General features: G+C 44.4%; 1 protein-coding gene and 1 pseudogene across 1 annotated transcript in view; one reads left to right on the top strand and one right to left on the bottom strand.

The window, feature by feature from the left end:
* CYYR1 (cysteine and tyrosine rich 1) overlaps nt 1-23,061 on the top strand; it is a 78,534-nt gene extending 55,473 nt beyond the window's left edge. The window contains exon 3 of the mRNA XM_090043029.1: nt 22,836-23,061. Coding sequence (XP_089899155.1) covers nt 22,836-23,061 — 226 coding nt within the window. The remainder of the gene's footprint in view (nt 1-22,835) is intronic.
* Nucleotides 8,752-14,211, bottom strand: LOC149874358 (uncharacterized; annotated as a pseudogene).
* Nucleotides 23,062-23,342: the final 281 nt, after the last annotated feature.

The raw sequence follows: 23,342 nt of genomic DNA, 5'->3' as shown, positions 1-23,342 counted from the left end.
TTGGCCTCACCAATGCAGAATAAAGCAGAATAAGTACTTCCCTTAATCTGCTGGCAATGCTCCTACTAATGCAGCCCAGCATGGCATTAGCCTTCTTGGCAACAAGGGCAAACTGCTGACTCGTATCCACTGTAATCCCCAGGTCCTTTTCTGCAGCACTGCTGCTTAGCCAGTCAGTTCTCAGCCTGCACTGCTGCATGGGATCGTTCCATCATAAGTGCAGAACTTGGCACTTGTCCTTCTTGAACCTCATGAGATTTCTTCTTTTGGCCAAATCCTCCAACCTGCCTAGGTCATGCTGAATCCTAACCCTACCCTCCAGTGTATCTACTACACCCCCAGTTTGGTGTCATCTGCAAACTTGCTGAGGTTGCAGTTCATCCCATCTTGCAAATCAAGGTAAGTGATTCTTTCAATCTATTCAGTGCTGGTGAGGCTTCACTGAAGTAACATGTTTTGGGCCCCACACTTCAAGAAACAGCAGACTGATGGGAAAGAGTTCAACACAGAGTGACAGAAATGATTAGAGGCCTAGGAAGCTTGATGTATGAGGACAGGCTGAAAGAACAAGGGTTATTTTCTCTGGAGAAGAGAAGGCTCCTGTGGCCCAGGGAACAGAACTCAGAGCAGCGATGTCAATTTGCAACAGAGGAAATGTAGGTTGGATTTGAGGAGGAACTTACTATGAGGAGAAAACTATTGCTCACTGGGAAGGTGACTTAAAGAAGTTGTGGAATCTCCATCCTTCAAAATTTTCAAGAGCAGTTTGGACAGACACTTTGCTGGAATGATTCATTTAAGGATAATCCTATCTTGAGCAGGGGCTGGACTAGGTGACCGTGTGAAGTCCTACGCGGCCCTAATTTCCTTAGTTAGCTCTTTACACTAAATTCTCTCATTGCATGCATGTGTACTGCTCACATAGACTTCAGGATGAGTAACTGAACACACAGATACCAAAAAACAGAATCTGGCCTTTTTCCTTAAATAGATGTTTTCTTTTCCAGGTATCCTATCTGTTCTCCCCAGGAAATACACTATAAGACATCTCAAGATGGCTACCTTAAAGTGTGACATTTAAATGAAAATGGCCCTGTAGGGCCATGTGCCAAAGTGAAAACCACAGCAATTTATGGTTGGCAGCAGTCTGGCAGTTACAGATGCCTTTGCTCTTGAATCTTTTTTAAACTTTAATATAGTATCCAGTGACTTACATTGTGCTATTATGAAATCTCATATGGTATATATTAGTAGTGGGCTATGAAATAAAGGCAATACTTAAAGTGTCAAGCAAAACTTAGAAACACAAGTATGTTTACAGATGATTTTGCCAATATAGTTCAAATCAGTATTTCTCTATTTTTATGACTAAGGACATTTGCATGAAAATGAGCTCTTCTGGCTTGTGGGTACCATTATTGTTTTGAATTGTTGCACAAAGTAGTAATGTTCCAGCAGTCTTACAGAATCCTAATTCAGTAAAGCAAACAGTAGAGACTTAATGGTGAACACTTAATGGTGAACAGTACTTTTCAATTCCAGATGGTTTTTAATTTAAATTGTGTATTGTGGCATTGGCCAGACTGTGGAGGCATCTTCTGTGTTACATCTGGATTTTTCCTGAATTCTCAAGGGTGGTAGCATAATATTATTACAATATAATTTTAATGCTATTTTGTAGCACCAAAGCCCTGTGGGATTTGGGAATGTGAGGCAATAGCAAGAAAAATGAATACAAATTTAGTTTCCTAGTAAGCAATGGTTTTAGACCCTGTATCAACAAACTGCTTGTGTAGCTCTGTCAGCTTATTTGGGAATTTCATAGATTTCATAGATTTCAAGTTGGCTTTTTCCTGGGTGTCAGTCATCAGTTCTCCCTTTTGGTATAGCAGAGGTTCAATGTTGCCCTTGCTTTTTCTCTGGCTCCCCACATATCTAAAAAAGGACTTTTTATTATCCTTTATACTTGTGGCCACTTGGAGTTCCATGGCAGCCTTGGCTTTCCTGGTTTGCTCCCTGCATATATTTCATAGATTTCATAGACATTAGGGCTGGAAGGGACCTCGGGAGATCATCGAGTCCAGCCCCCTGCCCAAAGGGCAGGAAGTCAGCTGGGGTCATAGGATCCCAGCAAGATAAGTATCCAATTTCTCTTGAAGGTGTTCAATGTAGGTGCTTGAACCACCTCCGATGGCAGGCTGTTCCAGACCTTGGGGGCTCAGACAGTAAAGAAATTCTTCCTTATGTCCAGCCTGAAATGGTCTTGCAGTAGTTTATCACTGTTTGACCTAGTCATCCCTTGGGGCGCTCTGGTGAACAAATATTCCCCCAGGTACTGGTGGTCACCCCTGATAAACTTATAGGTGGCCATCGAATCACTCCTGAGCCTGCACTTTTCCAGGCTAAAGAGCCCCATGGCTCCCAGCCTGTCATCGTAAGGTCTGTTTTCCTGACCTCTGATCATGCGTGTGGCTCTTCTCTGGACTCTCTCAAGCTTCTCCACATCCTTTTTGAATTGTGGAGCCCAAAACTGGACGCAGTACTCCAGCTGCGGCCTCACCAAGGCCGAGTACAAGGGGAGAATGACGTCCTGGGAGTTTCTTGAGAAGCATCTATGGATGCCAGCCAGCGTTTTGGTCGCTTTACTAGCCACAGCATTACATTGCAGGCTTATGTTCATCTTGTGGTGAATGAGGTTCTCGACTTCAGGAAGGCTGAATTTGGCAAGCTCAGGAGACTTGTCAGTGAGACCCTAAGGGACCACGACCCCAAAGGGAGGGTAGTCCAGGAGGAGTGGTCATTCTTCAAGGGAGCAATCCTAGATGCATAAGCTAAGGCTATTCTGTCTCAGAGGAAAGGCAGCCAGAGGGCACAGCAGCCCCCTTCGCTCTCCAGGGAACTGGTGGTCCTCCTGTATCTAAAAAGACAGACCAACAAAGGGTGGAGGATGGGATCCACCTCCAAGGAGGAATATTCTGCACTGGTCCAGATCTACTGGGAATAGACCCTCCCCCTCCTTGCCGTCAGCTAGCCAGGGCCATCATGCACAGCCTGGACCAGGGCACAAAGCTGCTGGTGGGAGGCAGCCATCCCAGCTCATCCTGTGCAGATGCTCGAGCCCTGGTCCCTTCACCCGGCCTGCCCACCCTAGCCAATCCCTGACCCAGGCAAGAGGAGCAATAGGCAGTAGCCCCCTTCCCAATCTCCAGCCATTGCTCAACAGGAGCCAAACTGGATGCTGAAGACAGCAGCACCCTCTGCTTCTTCCTGCAGCAGGTGAATCCAGGACTTTTGCTTAAAGTTACACCAGTCAGCTGGGACTCTGGGATGGCCTAGTGCTGGTCAGGGATGATCAAGGTGTAAATATGACTGTGGTATACTGAGTAGTTCCCATGTTTCTGGGATTTGGTTGTAGCCACATGGGACCAAGACGGAATGTTTTCCCCTCCTGTTGCTTCATGTGTCAGGGATATTTTTTTCACCTTCCTCAGAACCATGGGGTGGTGGCCAAAGCTGGGAATTTTGACTGGGATGTGTCAGTGCTCCTGCTGGGACTAAAACCCAGGGGTTTTAGGGTTATGATTTCCATCAGCAAGCATTAATATGCTTAAAATCCTATGATGTTACAGCCACATGTAACCTGGTCTTGCCAAATCATCATAATCAAAATTGCCTGCAATCTCAGCATATTATGTTGCATAATAGGACTGAATCCTGCAAAGATTTATGCACATGCTGAAAGGTAAGTATTTGGAGGCCAGTCTTGCTGTTATTGAAATTATTGGTAGGTGTCCCAGTGGTTTCAGTGAAAGCAGGATTAGACCCTATGCTTTTAATGATCCTGTCCTTCATGAGTCTTGTTTGCACGCAGCATCTGGAAAGAGAAAAACTCAAGGAAGTAAACAATTGGCAAAGAATGAAATGGGGAAGAGATTTCCCTTTAGTTTAGTAGCTGCAGGATTCCAAGTCCATTTTATTATTTTCTAACAGTAAGAGAATTGAATTTTATAGTATATGGGAAAGAAGAAAAGAAAACTTTTTTTTCTTCAACTGTGCTCCAAAATTACATTTCCAGTGTCTTAGCTTTTTTCCAAAAATTCCAATAAAAATATCTATGTCAGGTAATTCAAAGCCCAGATAGATTTCTCAGGCTTACAAGATACAATTCCAGATAGTATCTGGACTTGACTTTGGTATTTCATTTTAATACCCAGATTGTGTTAGTGCATTTCATTAGCTCTTTTTAAGCTGCCTCAACGTACTCAAGTCAAGTACTACCGGTGTTTAAAGGTCAATGTGAAAAATAGAGAAAGAATGGCTTTTGGAAAAAAAAGATAGTTTGCTGTTGCTTTATTCTGTTGGCAATGCACATGAAGATACAGCTTCTTTTAAAATATTTTAATTGAGGATTATAGACTCTTTTGATTAAGGTCTGGGTTTTTGGGGGGGTAGGGGTTTTTTGGGAGGGGGGTTGTGATGGAGAACAGTCCATTGTGAAGGAACAACTGGGATTTTCTTGACATAAGGTGAAATTTATCCTTCTAGGAACAAAGCCAGAGTTCATAATCTATAGGCTTGATCCAAAGGCTATCCAAGTCAGCTGAAAGGCTCCTCTTGAGCAGACAAAGCCTTCCATGTAACGAAGCGCAGGGATTGGAAGAGGGTAGAACTCATTTGGGTTCCCCCCGTGGGACTCTGAGCAGGAGTCGTGGCTGCAGATTCCATGGAAATGAGTTCAATCAAAGCCATCACAAACAGTACAATACATACAAGATGAATCACCACTGATTCCAACATGGTCCTACCCCATGCAGGGATATAACATTGTATGAATGCGGCTGTGGGAGTGAATTTCATACAAAGCATCATATCTTGCTTCCACTAAAATGACTGATAGCATTGTCATTGACTCCAGTAACTGCAGGTTTTGTTCAAAGCAGCTAAACTGTTTATACTGAACTTCTCTAGATATTATTTCCAACAATTCCTTATCAAAGATACCAGCAAACTAGCAGTTTCAGGAGATAGATGGAGAGCTAGAAATGTTGCTGTAGAATATACTTTACTCTTGGAGGTCTATTGTCCTATTCACGGAATTTAAAAGTGGTCTGGACTCTGGCATGGAGTAACTGGGCCCTTTAAGGGGTTCAGGTTTGTTACTCATTGAAGTAGGCATTTGTATACGGCTTGTAAAGGTACCAGCCTAAGAGAGAGAGTTGATGAGTACCTGGAGAGAGAATTTACCTCTGCTGTCCCATCTGATGGGGAGGGGGGCAGGAGGGGTGCAGGGGGGGTGGCATTAGAAGAATTCTATTGGCTGAGAAAAGTTAAAACAGGGAATATTCAGGGCTGTCAGAAAAAGTCCTCAAAGAGGGTCCTAAGAAAAAGAAAGTCTTACACTTACTTCCAAGAAGCAAAGGGCTGGCAGAAGCAAGAGGTAAAGAGAGCTGAAAAGAGCTGTAGAGGTGAGTTAATTATTGTAGTGAAGCTGGATTTAACAGAAGCAGCCTCTGCAATTCTGTGTCCTGAGACTGCAGTGGAGGTTGAAGGGGATACACAGGTTGGAGCCAGGAATGACAGACTCCCTCTCCCCTCCCTCTAAGGGCGGGACAGTCCATAGAGTGTTCCTTTCACTGCTTGCTGAAGAGACAGAATTGAACAGAGGTCCCAAAAAAGGGCAGGGATTTGGCTGGCTTATATATAATTTGCAAGTTATGATGGATGTTTTGGAGTGCCTTGGAGCACCTTAGGTGACAGGGCCAAAGGACAGGTCCCCAGTGCAAAGAAGGCAATTCTCTGAGGCCCAAGCCCCCATGAAACTGCTAGAAAGACCCCAAGGGAATACCTTGGGATGCTGAAAAATCACTTCTTGCTGTGAGAGGTTGTCCTGGGACATTGAAGCATCAAGTCTAGCCACAAGAGGTCACTCTGGCAGTAGTGGTCTCATTGACATTCCTCCATAACAAGTAAATTTTACCTTTACAGCAAAGGAAGGAAACTATTTGGCTATGTAATTCCTGTTCCATGAGCACTTATTTGTATAGCATCAGCCATCTCTTTGCATGCTTGCTTTTATTCATCTCAGAGCTCTTCTGGATTTTTGCCTTTAGCGGCTAATACTGTCTTGGTCGGCTATTAGTAGATGGCAAGTTACTTCTTTCTAGTGGTTCACCAAGGAAGTATTTACAGATGGTATAGAAAAAAAATCTAGTACAAAATATTTTTAGATTGAAGAGTAAGTTATGGTGAGCAATTTTATATAAGTTATTGGATCCGTTTCTAAAATAACTGTGTCTTCAGACATGATTACCCTTGAAGAAAGAATGCTTCTAGTTGGATTCCCTTTCCAAAAATCTGAGTAAGGTACCAGGTTTTGATTGTGATTCTTTCAGCATATTAGAGCTTGCATACTCATAGCAGCACATCTTGAGAATTGTCTTGCTGTTTCTAGGTCTATGTCTTTCTGGGCATGCCTACATATGCATTTGTGCCATCTTAAATTTACTGCACAGCAAATTACCAGGAATAAGCCAGCATCTACATGTGCAGGCATTAAAGTGCATTAACACTATGCATGGACTGACTTGGAACACTTTCAAGTCAGTCCACACACACACAGTGTTACTGTGCAGTAAGGTGTCTACGTGTGCATTACTGTGCAACAACTAATTGGGCGTAAGTCGCTATATTTACTGTGGAGTGCAGGAATGCACATGTAGATGTGTAACCGTACTGTGCAGTGATTTCAGTTACTGTGCAGTAAACGTACATGTGTAAACACACTCTCTGTGTATCAGAATAAGTCTCTTTAAATTCTTGAGAACCTACTTCTTTTAGTCAGTCATCACTAATGTACACTTTGAGCTTTTTTATATTCTTTCTGTTGAACTAAAATGTGCTTTTATTTTGAGTCCTTTGTTTTAAATTCCACTTCCAAAGGAAAAGCAACTATAAGCTTTGACACTTGAAGTTAAACAATAGCTGTTCAGATTCAAATACTTCTTTGGCGGGGAAAGAACAGGAAATCTCACAGTAATTGTCTTATCTAGGACTTTCAGCTGTTCTCTCGCCACATGAATCTGTAGCATTTACTCCAGTGCATACTCTCACACACACACAGACTTAAAATATCTTCAGTGCATAAAATGGCATGAGATAGCTGCTTGGGTTCCAGCAAAGACTGAAGCAAGCTATTCCATGCTCTGCCATATACTTGCCCAGATGGAGCATACCTGGACATGTTCCTGCTTCACAGCAGAAAGTGCCCAATGCCTTCTCTTCAACATGGTGGAGGGATTAGGCAGAGACAATGTCACCTACTGTTGCTTGAGCAAGGAAGGTAATTCTCACATTTCTCTGCTACATGGCAATAATTACATCTTGTGATTACTTTCATTAGTGATTACTGATATAAGTAATCCCTCAGAGGGTGATTAGAGCCACGCACAATGTTCTTGATGGACTCTAACGTTCACATAACAGCTACCTAATGCAGAGGTTTGTTACAAACTGGAATCATGGAGCATGGCCTAAAATTATTTGGTACTGAAATCACTGTAAATGCAAACCTAATGAAACATGATGGGTTTATCAGGGGCTTTTTTGTTTTGTTTTGTTTTGTTTTTGAGGGCTTGGATTCCTGTAGATACCAAGTTCAGAAGTATAATCAGGGGGTGTGAACTGAAAGCAGTTTTGAGTTTTGATACTACCCTCTATGAAATCTGGCATAGCTCTTGAAATGAGCTAGCAGAAATATGTGAAGCCAAATGTTTTCAGAAGTGTATGTAAATAAAATTTCTGCCAGAAACAGGACTCTAAAAATTTACCAGAGCAATAATAATTACAGGATTCTCTGAAGTGTTTAAATTTACTAACCTGGCTGATGCCAAAAATAAGTTATTTACTCATGTTTCCAGGAAGTAGCTAGCCCAGCATAGTTCTGTGACCTCTTTCTCCTTACCACTTTACAGGCTGGGAATTGGGAAGTAGCTCCTATCTCTTCCTTAACTGTTAAGAGATAAGAGATGCTGCACCTCCACTTCCCTTCCTAGCCATTAACTAAAACCAAGAACCTTTAGACATCAAAAAAGCAAAAGAAAAAAAAAAGCCCTCCACCAAGCACAGCACTTTTCCACATTTCAGTGCAGTGTTCAGTTAGTCTAGGTTCTTTGGGTGGATGTGATATCTTTTACTAAACCAGCTGAGTAGTTGGAAAAAAGCTCTTAGCAAGCTTTTGGGTGCAGTCACCCTTCTCAGGCATAGCAAGTTTCTGCTGGTCTTGAGACTCCAAGAAATGAGATAAGCTAAAAGTGTGGCAGGATGTCAATGAGAATGTAAATAGGTAGAAATTAGAAAGACAAAAGGTAAAGCAGAGTGGGGATGGGAGAAGAGAGCAGGGGACAAAAAGACTAAAGGGAGGCATTACAGTGATAGAATACAGGGTGGAAAAGAAGCCGTGGGTGAAAAAAGAAAATAGTTGGAGATCAGGAAAACAAGAATGAGAGAAGCTCAAAGTGTGAGAGGATGTAGTGAAAATATAAATAGGTAGAAAGGAGAAACAAAAAGTAAAGCAAGGGGGGGAGGGGGAAGAAAGCAGAGGGGAAAAGGCCAAAGGGAAATGTAATAATACAGGGTAAGAAAGAGGCACTCAGTGAAGAAGGAAATATTAGGAAATTAGGGAGACAAAGGGCAGAAAAGTAGGGGACGGAAGGGAAGAAAAGGTGATGGCAAAGAAGAATGTGAGAGGTCAGGTCAGAGGTCAGGCAGGTTGTAACATGTCATAAAACCAATGTCTATATTGGATCTGTGATTTTTTGTATCTAGTAGATTTATGAAGTGAAGTTCGTAGGCTTATCTACAGAGGGTATTTTGTAAGTTCCTGTTGAGGATTAGAACTGAGAGATCGGAGAGGGAGTGATTGTCCTGTGAGAAGTGTGCACCCAGGGGTAGTTGGGTATTCTTGTCTTTGATAGATTTACAGTGTGCGTTCATTCTGGTGCACAGTTGTTGTTTGGTTTCTCCAATATATTTTCCATCAGGGCATTTGGTGCACTGGATGAGATATATAACATTTCTGGAGGGGCAGGTGTAAGATTCAGGACTGGTGATGGTACTGTTGTGGAGTGTAATTATAGTGGGGGTGGTAGAGATGTGTTGGCAGATTTTGCATTTCTTGTCCTGGCATGGTCTGGACCCATTCGGTATAGTTTGGGTCCTAGGGAGTTTGTTTCTGGTGATGAGGTTAGTGAGGTTTGGTGCTTGGTTGAAGGCTAGGATGTGTGGTGCTGGAAAGATCTCTTTAAGAACTGGGTCTTCTTCTAGTATGGGTTGCAATTGTTTGAGGATTTTCTGTGTAGGCTCCAGGGAAGGGTGATATGTCATAACTAATGATGTGTGGTTTGTGGGGTTTTTCTTTTTGTGCTTCAGCACATCCTCATGTGGCACCCAAGTGGCTCTTTCAAAAGTGCGATCTATGTCTCTGGAGGAGTGTCCTTGTTGGCTGAAGGCCCTTTTGAGATTTGTGAGGTGGCAGTCACAGGTATTCTCCTCACTGCAAATGTGGTGGTATTGAAGAACTTGGCTGTATATTACAGCTTTCTTGGTGTGTCTAGGGTGATTGCTGGTTCTGTGTAGATATGTATGTTGGTCTGTGAGTTTCTTATATGGTGGTTTGAATTATATATGGTGGCTTAAAGTGTTCAGTTAATATATGATAAAGCAAGTATAATGGGAAGTTTTTTATAAGTGGAAATCTGATTACTGGTTCCATATTGCTGTGTCACCAGCTATGTTTTGTATCTCCCTTTTCCTAATTTTACTCTTTTCTTCAAAATACATTTAAAGGCAATACAAGTCTTAAAGTTCTTAAGTATTGGACCAATTGTCTCAAGAGTTTGAGGCCATACTCATGTCTGAAAATACAGGTTATGAATACAAATACAGCATCAAACATAGGATAGGCTGGGACTCATCAACATTTATTTTCTTAGCCATTGCTAAGTGATGGCCTGAAACCATTGCCTGTTGGGCAAAATGTGTTATTGTGCCTGCATCATCCTCCTACCACCAGTTGTCTTCTCCCTTCACTCTAGTCACAAAACTAGATGGTGAGCTTTTTAGGACAGGGATATTCTTGATACTTTGTGCAGTGGCATTCTTGAAAGGGGCACAAACAATAATGTTATCTTCTATGAAACTTGGGGTCTCTCTTGTTTTCCTGCAGAGGAGATGTCCAGACCTCATCAGACCCATTCTTAGGCAAACTGGACAGAAAGTCCAAGAACTGACTGGTCCAGCCTTCAAACTAATCCAGCCTTTATGTCCTGAAGGCGTTCCATTTCAAACATATCAGGAACATGATGGGGAGGGTGCAGGGGATACTCGCCCTGATGTTTCTGATGTGTACTGGTTCTGTTGGTAGATGAGTTCAGTTCCTGGCACAATCCAGAAGTTTTCAGAAGCAGCTAATTAATCTTCTGTTTTTATAAGAAACAAATCAAAGTAATGGCCTTTATAGATGTGCACTCAACAAACTCAGTGGGGCTTCCTGACCTCTCTTCATAGGTCCTGTTTTAATGGAACAGAGAAGAGGATTTGTTTTCCCATTGTTCTGTGAAGGAGAAATGGTTAATATTCAGGGAGGATATACTGGAGCCACACATAACCTTTGCAGTATAGTTCTGACTTCCCTTGGGCTTGCTGTTATGTGGCCACAAGAGGGGATTCTGGAGCAGGATGAAGGATGTATCATGTCACAGGTCCTTTGTTACTTCCTAGGGTGTGTCCAGATGAGCGTGTATGTGCAGTTTGTAGCACTGTGGACCACACATACGTGCAGCCAGGTGCTGGCCCCAGTCTCTCCTACTCCACCCAGGGTAACTTGCCATGCACCAGAGCATGCATGCAGAAACATTCTCCAGGGACAATTAGCAGCACCACAAATATGTGCCCCACTGCTCTTTGTTACCCAGGGAATGCAGGTTCTCACTCATGCCCTGTAAACCTACAGATTTCTTCAGCGCAGCTTACTCAAAGCACTCTGCAGCATTATTTCCCCCTGTGGAGTTCTCCAGTGCCAAGCCAATCTACTCTGGCTGGGTGCCAGGAAGAGCCATGTGTAGATTTGCATAAAGGAAGTAAGCACACTGTGTTCCTATTTCTCTAAAGATAAATTGTCTAAAAAGCCCATCCAAGGATTATACTGAAATCAGAACAAACTATAATTATGTATCCCTTTATGTTGCAATGTATATGATTCCCATTCAGGTTCTTTAAGCATGCCATAACTATACTTCACTGGATCTGCAGTCTTGTAACAAGCTGCGGGATGCAACCCAGTGTTCATGGGCTGGAAATAACAAAAGGCTTTCTTTTTAACCCTCTGTTGTGTTAAGCCTGTCCTGAGCTGTCAGAGACAGTGTGCGATATGGACTGTTTGCCAGCAGCGGAAAGGCGAATGAAGGTCAGGATTTGCAGCATGTAGCCAAAAGGCAGTATTGGTGTCTTTTTCATAGTTCATGTGCTTCTCAAGGCACTTTGTTGGCTGAGCTATTAAAAATAACTAACCTTGTGAGTATCAAAGGAGGGGAGAGGAGGATCAAACATTAGCAACATATTTAAATACATGATTCTATATGAGTAAAACAAAATTAATGGAGGGTGAGAAGCTTCTATAATTCAAATGTGACTTTTCTAAGTGCTTTAAAATTGACATCCTTCATCCACTTGCCTTGAAATTTGTATTACCTCCTCAGGTTGCAGTGAAGGATGGTGATCCAGGTGCAGACATCTGGGCACTCTTTTGTTGCCCCACCCTCTACCCATGAAAGACAGCATTTCTTAGAGTTTGGCTATATTAAAAATTAACCTGGATTTAAATAGAGGCTTCTGCCAACCAAAAAGTGCATACTTTGGACTCACACCACTGCTTGGGGCATTGCAGATGCTTAATGTTTCTCTCAGCAAGCGCATGGCACCCATAATTCCTTTGGGGAAACATTTTAAAACCCTGTTAAGACAAGAGTAACTTATTTAGTATAATACTGAAGAAATACTCGCATGCCAGCCTGCTTTGTTATATCCAAATCCCCCATGCAAGATAATCCTGAAAAGGAGATCTCTGAGGAAGGGAGGGCCCAGTATTCATCCCTCACTGCACAGGAGGCCTGGAGAAGTGTGAAGCATGCATATGCATTTCAGTGTGATGCTCTCAGCTGAAAGAGAGGTATAATCTGTTCCATACCCCTGAGTACATAAATGCTTGAGGACCTGTGATGATCATGCACTAAGCATGCTCATTTCAGCTCCTCCCCCTGGTCTGTGCTTGATTCATGTTCAGAGTGTGCTTGTTCCAAGGCTTCCTACAAAGATGTACAGGGCTCCCCCATCCTGTGAAAACAGGATGGCTGGCAAGCGTCTTAAGTAATCTCTCTGTACATAGTGTAAGCAGATCCAAAATTTTGAAAAAGGGGGAGTGCAGGAACAGTGACTGGCACTGCACCCCCTGCTCCCAGCCTCTCCACCACCTTGGGGTGGGAAGACCAGCCACACAAACAGCAGCTGGGGACTTTTTAAAGCTCTTGAATCGGATAAGAATCCTCCACCCCTCCTGCTCTTGGCACCCCCTGCCTTCACTGCCATGCTCAGTAGGTCCTCCCCTCCTCTTCCATTTCTCCCCCCCCCCCAACCCCCACACTGCCTCCACTTTAGCCTCTGGGCACATGAAAAAGAGACTCATCAGCCACTAACCCTGTCCTAGTGACTCCTGTCCCACTCTACCCGGGTCTTGGGGGAGTGCAGGATGGGCAGCAGCAGCAGTTGTGGTAGTTTCCTCCTTCCTGCACTTGCTCTGGACCTGGTGGGGAGGGGGATCCCATGCCTACCACTGCCAGGGTCCCCAGCTGAGCCTAGCTCCCTGCAGAGCCTCTCCCCACAGCTTCAGATGAAGAAGTGCAGGAGTGGTTCTGGGGCCTCCCTCGCCTTTGGGTCAGCAGGTGACAGCAGCAGGAGTGGGAAGGTTTCCCCTTCTTGCACCCAGACATATAAATAGAGAGGTGGGAGGATGCTGAGCACAGAGGGGATGTGGAATTTGTATCTGCCTTAGGGACTTAAAAAACTCCCTGGCTGCTGTTCCCACAGCATGGTCCAGCCAGGTGTGCAAAGCTGCAGGGAACTGGAGCCACCAAGCTACATTGTGGAAAGGGGATGCAGCCATGCCACTGCATCCCTTCTGGATCCTCCTCTAGCACATATGTGTTACAGAGAAAGATAGTTTGCCTGACTTCAGGCTGGCATGGCTGAAGGCAGGGTCACCAACCTGCAGCACCTGCACCTTTTAAACTCATTTGGAGATGTCAGACAGCATCTGACAAAGTGAGCTGTTGCTTATGAAAGCACATGCATCTGCGCCAGCAGGGGCCAACCTTTTGGGCAGTTGTGCCGTAAATAGCCCTGCACCCTTCCCCAAGTGCCACTCCAGTTCCCTTTCCACACTGACCTGCTGCTCAGGTTTCTGCTCCCTACCTGCTCTGCTGCTCTGCTTTCCACTCCCTCCCATATTTGTCGCTGTGCTGCTTCCCCCTCCCTAATCTGTTGAAGGCCTCATGCACTTGTGGCACTTGTGCCATAGGTTGGCTATCCCTGACTCCATCTGTAGTATGTATTACAGGTAGTTTGACATATGAATGTTTAGGGTATGATGAACTGTGCCTGGACAGTTTTGCCCATGTATCTGCAACAACCCCAATGCAGCTCTTCTAGCAGCATCCCACCCCAACTCCTACCTGCAACAGTTCCTGCCAGTTTGCCTAATATCTGAGGGAGATGGTGTAACTATGCTGCCAGAAAAACCCTTATGTGAGCATATCCTGCATTTCCACTAGGGGACTCTGCTGTCACAGCTCTGCTAACACGGCTGCAGCCTTCTAATCTGGGACAAGCCCTACGACAGTGGTTCTGAACCTTTTTAAACCCAAGGTACGCCTCCTTTGATGCAAGGCACACTTCATAGCTTTTGTTAATTGAACAGCACCTCATTTCAAAAACTAATGTATCTATTGTGGGACTCACCTCTTTGCAGAGGGGTCAAGCAGTGTGGGTGGGCCAGGCATCCAATGAGCCTGAGCCTATACTTACCTCCTCACATCTGCTTATCTTCTCACACTTTGTGGCATCCTTCAAAAGGTCTTGCAGCACCCCAAGGTGCCCCAACATCCAGGCTGAAAACCACTACCCTAGGAGAACTAAACTCCTTTTGTAACATTTTCAGTATTTCAAATTTTCCTAAAAGAGGCTGTGGATGTTGCACAGTAACTGGGATTAATAACATCAAGCAAACATGATCAGGTGGATATGAATCCATGCTGGAGTTTGACCTCTCTTCCTTACCCAGAAGTGTGCACAAAAAAGCTGGTAAAATGGGCAATATCTCAAGAACCTCTTGATCAGGTGACTCATAATTTGGATCACTGACTTTGCTGAAGTTTACATGATTCATCGCACATTTCAAGGCAGTTCAATTAAGTGAGTGAACTTGAGAGCATTTAGAAAATCCAACCTTTAAATAGCAAGGGGTCCTCAATCTTAGTTATAGCAGAGCTGGTGCTAAAGTACACTGAGGGAACAGATGAAATTCTAAATCAGCTGTAGGTTTACTTAAATAAGGTCAATTAATGAGAAATCCACTACATTAATAAATCAATGTTGACAACAGTGTTAAGTTTTCCAAGTGTTTGTTTTGGGAATTTTAGTCTTAAAAGAAGCTCCATTTATGGAGCAACAGCCAAGGTGGGTTCTGGCCCTGTTTCTTGGATGCTGTGTTGGGCAGAGAAACAGAAGAAGAGGGGAAGTGAAGTAAAGATATCTTGTGCTCACTGTATTTTCAGAGCAGGCAGGGGAGTGCATGACTGCTATGTCATAGATGGTCTGACTCATGGAAATCCCCTTATATGCGAACTGCCATTTCCTGGGACAGACCACAGGTCTACATAGCCCAAGATCTTGTCTCACACAGAGGGTAAACAGGATCTGTCCAGAGTTTTCCAGTCTCTGCTCCTCTCTCATGACAGCTTGCAGCATTCAGAGGCTAAGGAAGTTCAGATTCGGAGCTCCACCCCTTACCTATCATGTTCAATACCTACTGAGGGACCCTTCCTCCATGAATTTGTCCAGCCCCCTTTTGAACTGGTTTAAATTATCAAATTATCTGCTTTTGGTAATGAGTTCCACAACTTAATTGCACACTGTGTGAAAGAACTTCATCTTGTTAGTTCAAACCCTACTGTCTAATGATTTCATTTCATGTGCCCTAGTTCTAGTATTGTTAAACATAGCAAATCATAAATCCCTATCTATTTTTTCTGCACCATTTGTTACTTTGTAAACTTCTCTCATGTCTCCCCTCTATCCACATGGGTATAGCCTAAGGAACATGTTATAAGTTAAAGAGGAAAGTGGGGAATCAAACACTTCCCCCATCACATGCACATTTTAAAATGTAAAATATAAGGAGGCATCAGGAGGAGTTTTACCCAGGTGAAGGCTACAGAATAATGCCCCAAAGCAATGCTAGCCCTTTTGCTTTTGCTATTCTGTGAGCCAATAATTGAAATAAACCAGGGTCCTCAACCATTTTAGACTCATAAAAATGCCAGCTCTTATGTGGCAGGGCACTGTTTGTGCCTGCCACTTTAAGACCTGAGCCAAGCAGCCAGCAGGTGCTTGGTTGTGGCAGCCATTTTAGATCCCTGGCTGCCTATATAAACAGATCAGTTCCCTGCTGGTGGGCTAGGCAGTAACATTTTGTAGCTGTCAGGCTTCATGGAACATCTTGGAGGCATGGGCATGGGCATGGGCATGGGCATGGGCATGGGCATGGGCATGGGCATGACCTAAAACTGCACCCTGCCAGGAGTGGGTGAGAGTCCCAGGAAATGCCAAGCCACTTACCACCGCAGTGAAAGGTGGGTTGGGGCACCTTAACCCCAGTTCCCACAACCAGGTGGGTCACCCACTAGTAGGGCCAGATGGTGGACCCAGGAGAAAGAGTGAGGCTAGAGCCTCAGAGGCCAGACTGAGAGTACCCTTGACTGCTCAGTGCTGGGGCTAAGACCAGAACAGCCAAAAGGGCCAGGGGCCCACCATGAGGGATGCCCAGAGCTGAGCGCCTGGGGTTCCCAACTGGCTGTGGAAGCAAGGCCAGGGCCTGTGTGGCCAAAGGTTCCGGGGGACCATGCCGGAGAGGGGAATAGTTTCAGGGTTCTAGGCAGCCCGAATGAGGGTGGGGGAGGGATCCATTTGGGGTCTGAACTGGAGGATACTGGGCCCAGTGTGGGGCCGGTAAGATTAATATCAGTGGATGCCATCTGCGAGGCATGGGCTGCAATGTAGGGGAGGAATGGAGCCACAGATAGTGCCCCCTGGCATCAGGGCAAGAATATAGCAGCCTCCTGCCTAATTAAGATCGTTAATTAGATAACAAAAAGGCATGGCAGATGAGAATGCGGGCAGGTGGCCCAGAAAAAAGTGGGCAGGCCCCAGGCAAATCGGCCCAAAGAAGGTCCCGCGTTACATCTTAAAGAACTAAGAAAGACCACAGTGGGTCAAAATGTTCTTAACACTGTAGATTCTTATTTGAAATCTCTGGTTGTGAATCATGTTTGTACACTCAGTAGTGCTAACCTTGTAGTACACCTAGTTGTGTGGCACCCTATGCCACTTGAAATGATCTCAAGGCACTCCGCCATGGCATCCTGGTTGAGAATCACTGAATTAAACACTGGCTACCAGCTAGCCAAACATTCAGTTCCATGTTGGAAAAGTTTTGGACTTGTATTCAGTTCAGATTATACTGGATTTCTGTTGACCTGTTTCAGGGTTATGAGAACCATAGACAACTGGTGCCACCTTATTCAGGGCAGGCACATGCCTCTCCAGAAGATGGGGGGAATCCCCCCATGGCCAATCTCACTGGCCGGAGAAGGCTCCCCCCCCCCATGGCCAATCTCACTCACCAGCTTCTAGAAGTGGCCACAGTGCTTCCGGAAGTGGCCGCAGCACTCCCACTCTGTGGCCAGTGCTTGCAGGGGAGCACCATTGCTCTTGCTGCCACCCCACTCACCTAGTGCCTAAGCAGTGAGTGCAGCTGGTCAGGGGGTGTACATGCATTTCTGTGCACCCCCTATGCATCGCCACTGATGAGAGCTCTGTGGTAGAAATTCTTCCAGGAAGGAGCTGTGCCCAGGGCATCCTGAAGATATGTTGATTTAATCATTCTCCCAAGCATGTTTTCATAGTGGGGCTTCTACAGAATATTCTAACCATAAATTAAAGCGGGTCTTCATGGCAAATCCCCTGTATGAGGGTAGCAGGAGGTATATTGTCTATCTTCTGTGGGAAGTTGTCTCCCTCAAAAGCAGCTGCTTTTGCTAGGGCAGCAAGGTCTGCTTTGCCTGCCCACAACCCAGTGGCATCATTCTGGTCTCTGCGTGCAGAAGAATGTAACTGCTGAACCTTCACATATTTAAATCCCAGTAAATCAGTGGCACTTTTGTCTGCAGAAAAGACCAAGCAGAATCAGGCCTGATTAGCTGTAAAAAGAGTCAAGTTGTTAAAACAGCATTATGCTGGACCAGAAGATGAAAATGCAAAGAGTTTTTGTATATTTTGAATATTTAAAAAAAACCAAACAAACAACCCTTTAGCTATTTTTGAACATAATAAAGAACAACGTTTAAAGAATATTTATTAGTTCTGGTAGTAGATTTCCAGGAATTCAAAGCCAGCAAATCAGTGATGCCAACAATGTGTAATGAATTCACTAAAGAACTAAAACTGTACAGGAAATTGGAACAGATGATCAGATCAGGAAAATCAGCAGTGACAGAAATTGTGGAAGTGGCACCTCTTCCTTGCACTCAAGTAGTACCAAAAATGAGAAAAGATCCACTAGGAAAACAGGCCTTGACATATCTTCAAGCAACAGTGCTGCTTGCCTACTCTTCCATATCATGACATTGTGTTTTCTTTCTGCAAATGTACATGGTAGCCCAATACAAAAGGGCCTTAATGCCTGCATGACTGCATCTGTGCTAGCAGGATTGGACCACATTCAGTTTATCAATTTATAAACTGACAGTTTGGGTCACAAAATAAGATGGTTTTTTGAATATTTTCAGGTGTAGCAAAAACATTGGGTTTCAGATTCACTTATGCTATTTTGTCGGCACCCCAGGTACAGGAAATAAGTCCATATTCTTGTGGTACAAGCATGTAATTCAAATCAAGGTCTGCTGAGAACATACAGGCAGCCTACATTCAAGAAAAGATGTAAAGCAATTGGAAGGGCTGTGTACTGCTCCAAGCAGACAGATCTGGCTTAGCTTATAAGCACAGGATCTAGGGTGTGTAACTTTTCAGGGAACAAAAGCCAGCAAGAAAGGTTGGAGTCAAGCTAGCAAGTGTAGTAGCCATGTCTTTGCTGGGACTTTCCACTAAGAATCTTTCAGCTTCTCTGATTTACGCCAGAAACGGAGGCTAGAAGGAAGCTCTTGTGGTGCCTTTTGAGCTTTGTGCTAATAAACCAGACCCCCAAGAAAAGCTTTCAGGTGAAAAGCAAAACCCTGGGTAGAGTTGTTGAAGAACTCAAGGGTGAACAAGAGTCTAAATTAGACTTCGTTTACATGTGCATTTGATGTGGGACCAGTTTAGTTGCAAGTAAATGGTCCCGGGCAGGTGTTTACATGTGCAGGGGTGACTGCGGATTTGCTGCTCTTAGCACCAAACTGCTGCCATGTACTGTGGCCCTGCAATAGGCCCCACTGCTACCAGCTCAAGGCTCTAGCTGTAGCTGCCGGCAGCCACCTTTAAAAGCCAGCTGTGCTATCTGCTCTTTGACCAGCCACTTCCCTGGCCAGGAGCAACAGGGGCAGAGGCAGCATGTGACAGCACGCTCCTCACTGCCTGTGCCTCCCTGCCCCCAGCAATGATGACCAGTGGCCCAAGCTTCTGCTGGCTGCCACACTGGTCCTGATGGCCTGCTGTGCCAACAGCCATCTTGGCCCTTCTGGCTCCCCCATATGCAGCAACTGCCTGGCCATCCCAGAGCCACCATCACCATGCACCTGCTGTCTGGACCCCCTCCAGCTGGCTGGACCCTGGCAGGGATGCTAACTGTGGGCTGCTGGATGCCACCACCAGGGCTGCCCTCGCCCTCCTAGGACTCCAGCTGCAGTGTCTCTGGGCCTGCTGGGCCAGTCAGAACTGGTGGCTGCATGTCGTCCAGCACCCCTGGGATGATGAGCAGTGGCTGGAGGCATTTAGGATGACCCATACCACATTCCAGGATCTCCTGGAGCAGCTGTGGGCATACCTGGATTGGCAGGACATGGGTATGCAACTGCCCCTCCCTGCAGATACCTGGCTGGCCCTCCCCCTGCTCAAGCTGGTCACACCTGCCAGCCTGTGGTAGATGGGCAACCTCTTTGGTGTGGTCAAGGCCACCAATGGGGAGGCTTTCCTGGAGGTGTGCACAACACCCTGGCGATGATGGTGGTGGGGTTCCATGCCTTGGGTTTCCCCCAGTGGATTGGGGCCCTGGACAGAACCCACATCCCCATCACCTGCCCACCCATGGTGACTGGCCCTACTGCAGCTGGAAAGGTTTTCACTTCATGGTGCTCCAGGCATTATGGACTACTGTGGGGCATTCACACACATGATTACCAGCTGGGCAGGCAGCACCTTTGATGCCCATGTCTTCAGGAGCTGCACCCTGCCAACCCTGGTGCAGAGTGGTTGCTTCACACCGGGGGTGCTGGACCTGCATCTGGGTGCTGTGGTGGTCCTGCCCCTCCTCATCGGGGACCCTGCCTACCCGTTCCTGCCCTGGCTTATGCAGCCCTATGCAATCCAGCTGGACTCCCACTTTAACGGGTGCCTGGGCTGGATCCATACCCTAGTGGAGTGTGCCTTCAGCCACCTCAAGGAATGCTGACACACCCTCACCACCCACCTCTAGTTCACCAAAGACAGCCTCCCCCAGGTCATCATCGCAGCCTATGTGCTGCATTACATCTGCGAGGCCCAAGGGGAGTTGTTTCACAAAGCCTGGGTGGAGAAGGCACAGAGGGAGGAGGGTACCTGGCAGCAGGAGCACATGCTGCGCCAGCAGTAACAGCAATGGCCACCGTCCACTGGGGCCCCAGGAGAGCCGCACACCCACCAACCAGGACCAGGGCACCAAGTGCAGGAGGCGCTGGCTGAAAGAAACTGTTTGTGTGAGCTTGCAACATTTGTGGCCCTTCTGCCATTTGTGTAACTATATAAAGGCTAATTCTATGGCTTTTCTGATCTTCCCTCTGCCTTTCCTCTGTTCTAACCTCGTATGTGGTACACTAAAGTTCAGAGATAACTTGGACTACTGCTGTATTAGCAGTCTTCTGTGCAGTCCAACAGAAGGTCTGAAGGGATGAGGAGACCCTTGTGCCACCAAATGTTAATCAGTAAATGGGTCTGTTGTTCTTTCCAGGGTGGCAGTAGTTACAGGAGGAAACTTGCCTTTCTGGATTTTTACTGTGAGATGGTCTCTTAAAATTTCACTGTAAAGTGTGTATGTGTGTGTGTGTGTGTGTGTGTGTATGTGTGTGTGTGTATTTCTCTCCTTTTTACTTATCTGTATACTAATTTTCCATTTCTATATGTCCCTCCATACATATATCCTTTTTTCCCCTTGTAAAGGATATTACATAATGTTTTTCTTTAAATTGTTCTATTTCAAAGTTCTGTTTTCAAATCCTCCTAGTTGCTATGTGATTCTGCTGTGTAGTGTCTATGTCTACCTTTGCCTTACAATGCCCTTCGTCCTTAAAGACAGTTCTTGAAAACCCCTGCAGTGGTGATGGCAAGAAATATATTTTTATCCTCTTAGTTACTGAGTGAAGTTCGTGCTAGATATAGCAAGCAAGTTGTAATATAAAATAGGGGGAAACTCTTTACTGGATATTTAACTTTGGGGTTTTCTCAATAGGACAATTGATAAAGATTTGTCCATGTCATGAGAAAACATCTATATTGAGGAGCAAATATAGATCCCTCTCCTCCCTCTCCCTCTCCCTCTCCCTCTGTGTGTGTGTGTGTACAGCTGGCAGACTGCATCTGGTGTAATCACCCAGCCACAAAGTACCCAATGCATTTCCATGGCCAAGAGTGTGCAGAATTGTGGTATCCCAGCCATGGGATGCATGGGACGTTCCTGAAGCTGGAAATCCCATCAGCAATGGGAACTCCTAGCTGTAGGAACTTACTTCTTGCTGGTGGAGGGAGAACCCAGGATCAGGCTATTCCTACACCAGCAAGAAGACGTTATGGGATCTGATTTGCAGTCCCACAGTCACACCTCCTGCTATGTACATGTGGCATGGCAGGAGGCATGATTATGTGGATCACACATTAGCTCCCATGATGCCTTTACCTGTACGTGTAGAGGGGGCCTTACACAGGAGATTGTCTTCATGCACTTACAATGTAGACTATAATGGTTATACTGCATACATTTGCCGAGACTGAAAAGAATGGAAACCTAAAAATGAGTTCCTAAATGGTCTGATTTTGTAGAAATGATGAACTTCAACTGGGGTCAGTGAAAACAGCTAGGCAATCAACATTTTGAAAAACAGACTAGTTACTTAGCCTGGCATTTGGATAGGATATTAAGACATATTTTAAACTCTATTTATGTTAATAGTATTCAGGATCTAGAAATGTTATTGTATTCTTTGCACTGGAAATGCTCCCTAGGGTAGTTTATTTGTTCTTTATCAATCTATCAAGTTAGAAAGTATAAAATAGGTATTGAAATGTCCAGAAATGTATTACCTGCAATTCTTGTCTGAAGGTACTATGATGAACAGAAGAAGAATACTTCTGACTGATCACTGAGCTGTTTTTCTATTTTTTATATAAATAGAATATAATTAATAGATTATTGATACTATCTCATGAACATTCATACTTCATTGATGCTTGTGCAGAACAACACTGAGACCTATCTTAAGGGCTACTTTCTGTCTTCTGTATGCTCAAGTCCTCAGGTCCTCAAGTTTACTTAAGAGAAGACTTAATAAGGGAAGTTAATAAGCAAGGGACTTTCATTCTAAATATGTTGTAATACAGTTGTGGAACACAGATCACTTTGGGAAAGAGGTAACTAGGATAAGTTGTTTATCTACAACAGTATTTAAAATCTTGTTTAACCTGCAAATATGCATATGGGTTGCAATGCAGTAAAGAACACGTGAAAGAATGACTGAATTTAATGTGTTTCCTGTTGTTCTTGGTACAAAAGATTCTTCTAAATCTGGACAGGTGCATGTTGCTGCATGTTAGCAAAATATAGGGACTTAAAATATAGTGATGACAAAAACATGCAAGTGGAAACATACGGATACTTTGGAATGCTTGTGGAATACATTACTAAAGAAACTTGACCTCTTTCTAAAGAAAAAAGTATAGTGATACATTAAGGAAACAACTTCTCAAAGTTAGGGAGAAGGAAAACAATCCATTCTAGACAATATTTTAGAAAATAACTCAGTGCAGTAGAACAACAGTATTTAATATACAGTAAACCAATAAACTATTCTAGCTCCATGGTCTGAGTAACTTTGTCTTTTTTTGTGTCTGTTTAGATGCTGCTATGGGTTAATATATGTTGTATTTCCAATAAGCAGTACACATTCTTACAAGTCGTAACAATGAGAAACAATACAGAGGGGAGAATTACTTTTTAAAAACCTCTTTGGTGGAAACTGATTGGCTACATGTTTCCTTTCCCTTTACAGAGGCACAGTAATAGCAGGGATTGTGTTTGGTATAATATTTATAACGGGAGCGATTGCCAGGATTGCCGTCTGCATCTGCATGTGCATGAAGAACAACCATGGGACTCAAGTGGGAGTCATCAGAACTACCCACATTAACACCATCAGCACATATCCCAGTGAGGTTGCTCAATTACCACCTTGTAAAATTACAAACATTTTCTCTGGGGAAGGCTTTTTAATCTAGATATATTGTTTCATCATTATGACTTTGTAATTAGTAAAATAAAACTGATGATTCAACACAATTCCCAGTAAAAATAATGGTATATCTATTTGCTACAATAACTATACCATGTAGCAGCCCCCAAGTTAGCCATATATAAATGAGGTACAGGAAGTAATGTAGATGAGGTAGCACAGGGCTCTGGCCAGGCTAATTTGAACTGTCAAGAAGCACAGTAAATGAGCCTAGGACAGGCTACTGTTTAAAGCCAGAGTCAGCTCATTGCACCATGAAGACATGCT

The sequence above is a fragment of the Crocodylus siamensis genome, chromosome 1 (genome assembly GCF_052110815.1).
Source record: "Crocodylus siamensis isolate JL-2025a chromosome 1, ASM5211081v1, whole genome shotgun sequence".
In the NCBI taxonomy this organism is placed as follows: Eukaryota; Metazoa; Chordata; order Crocodylia; family Crocodylidae; genus Crocodylus; species Crocodylus siamensis.
Note: the sequence above shows the minus strand (reverse complement) of the source record. Positions and strands in the feature narration are given on the sequence as shown.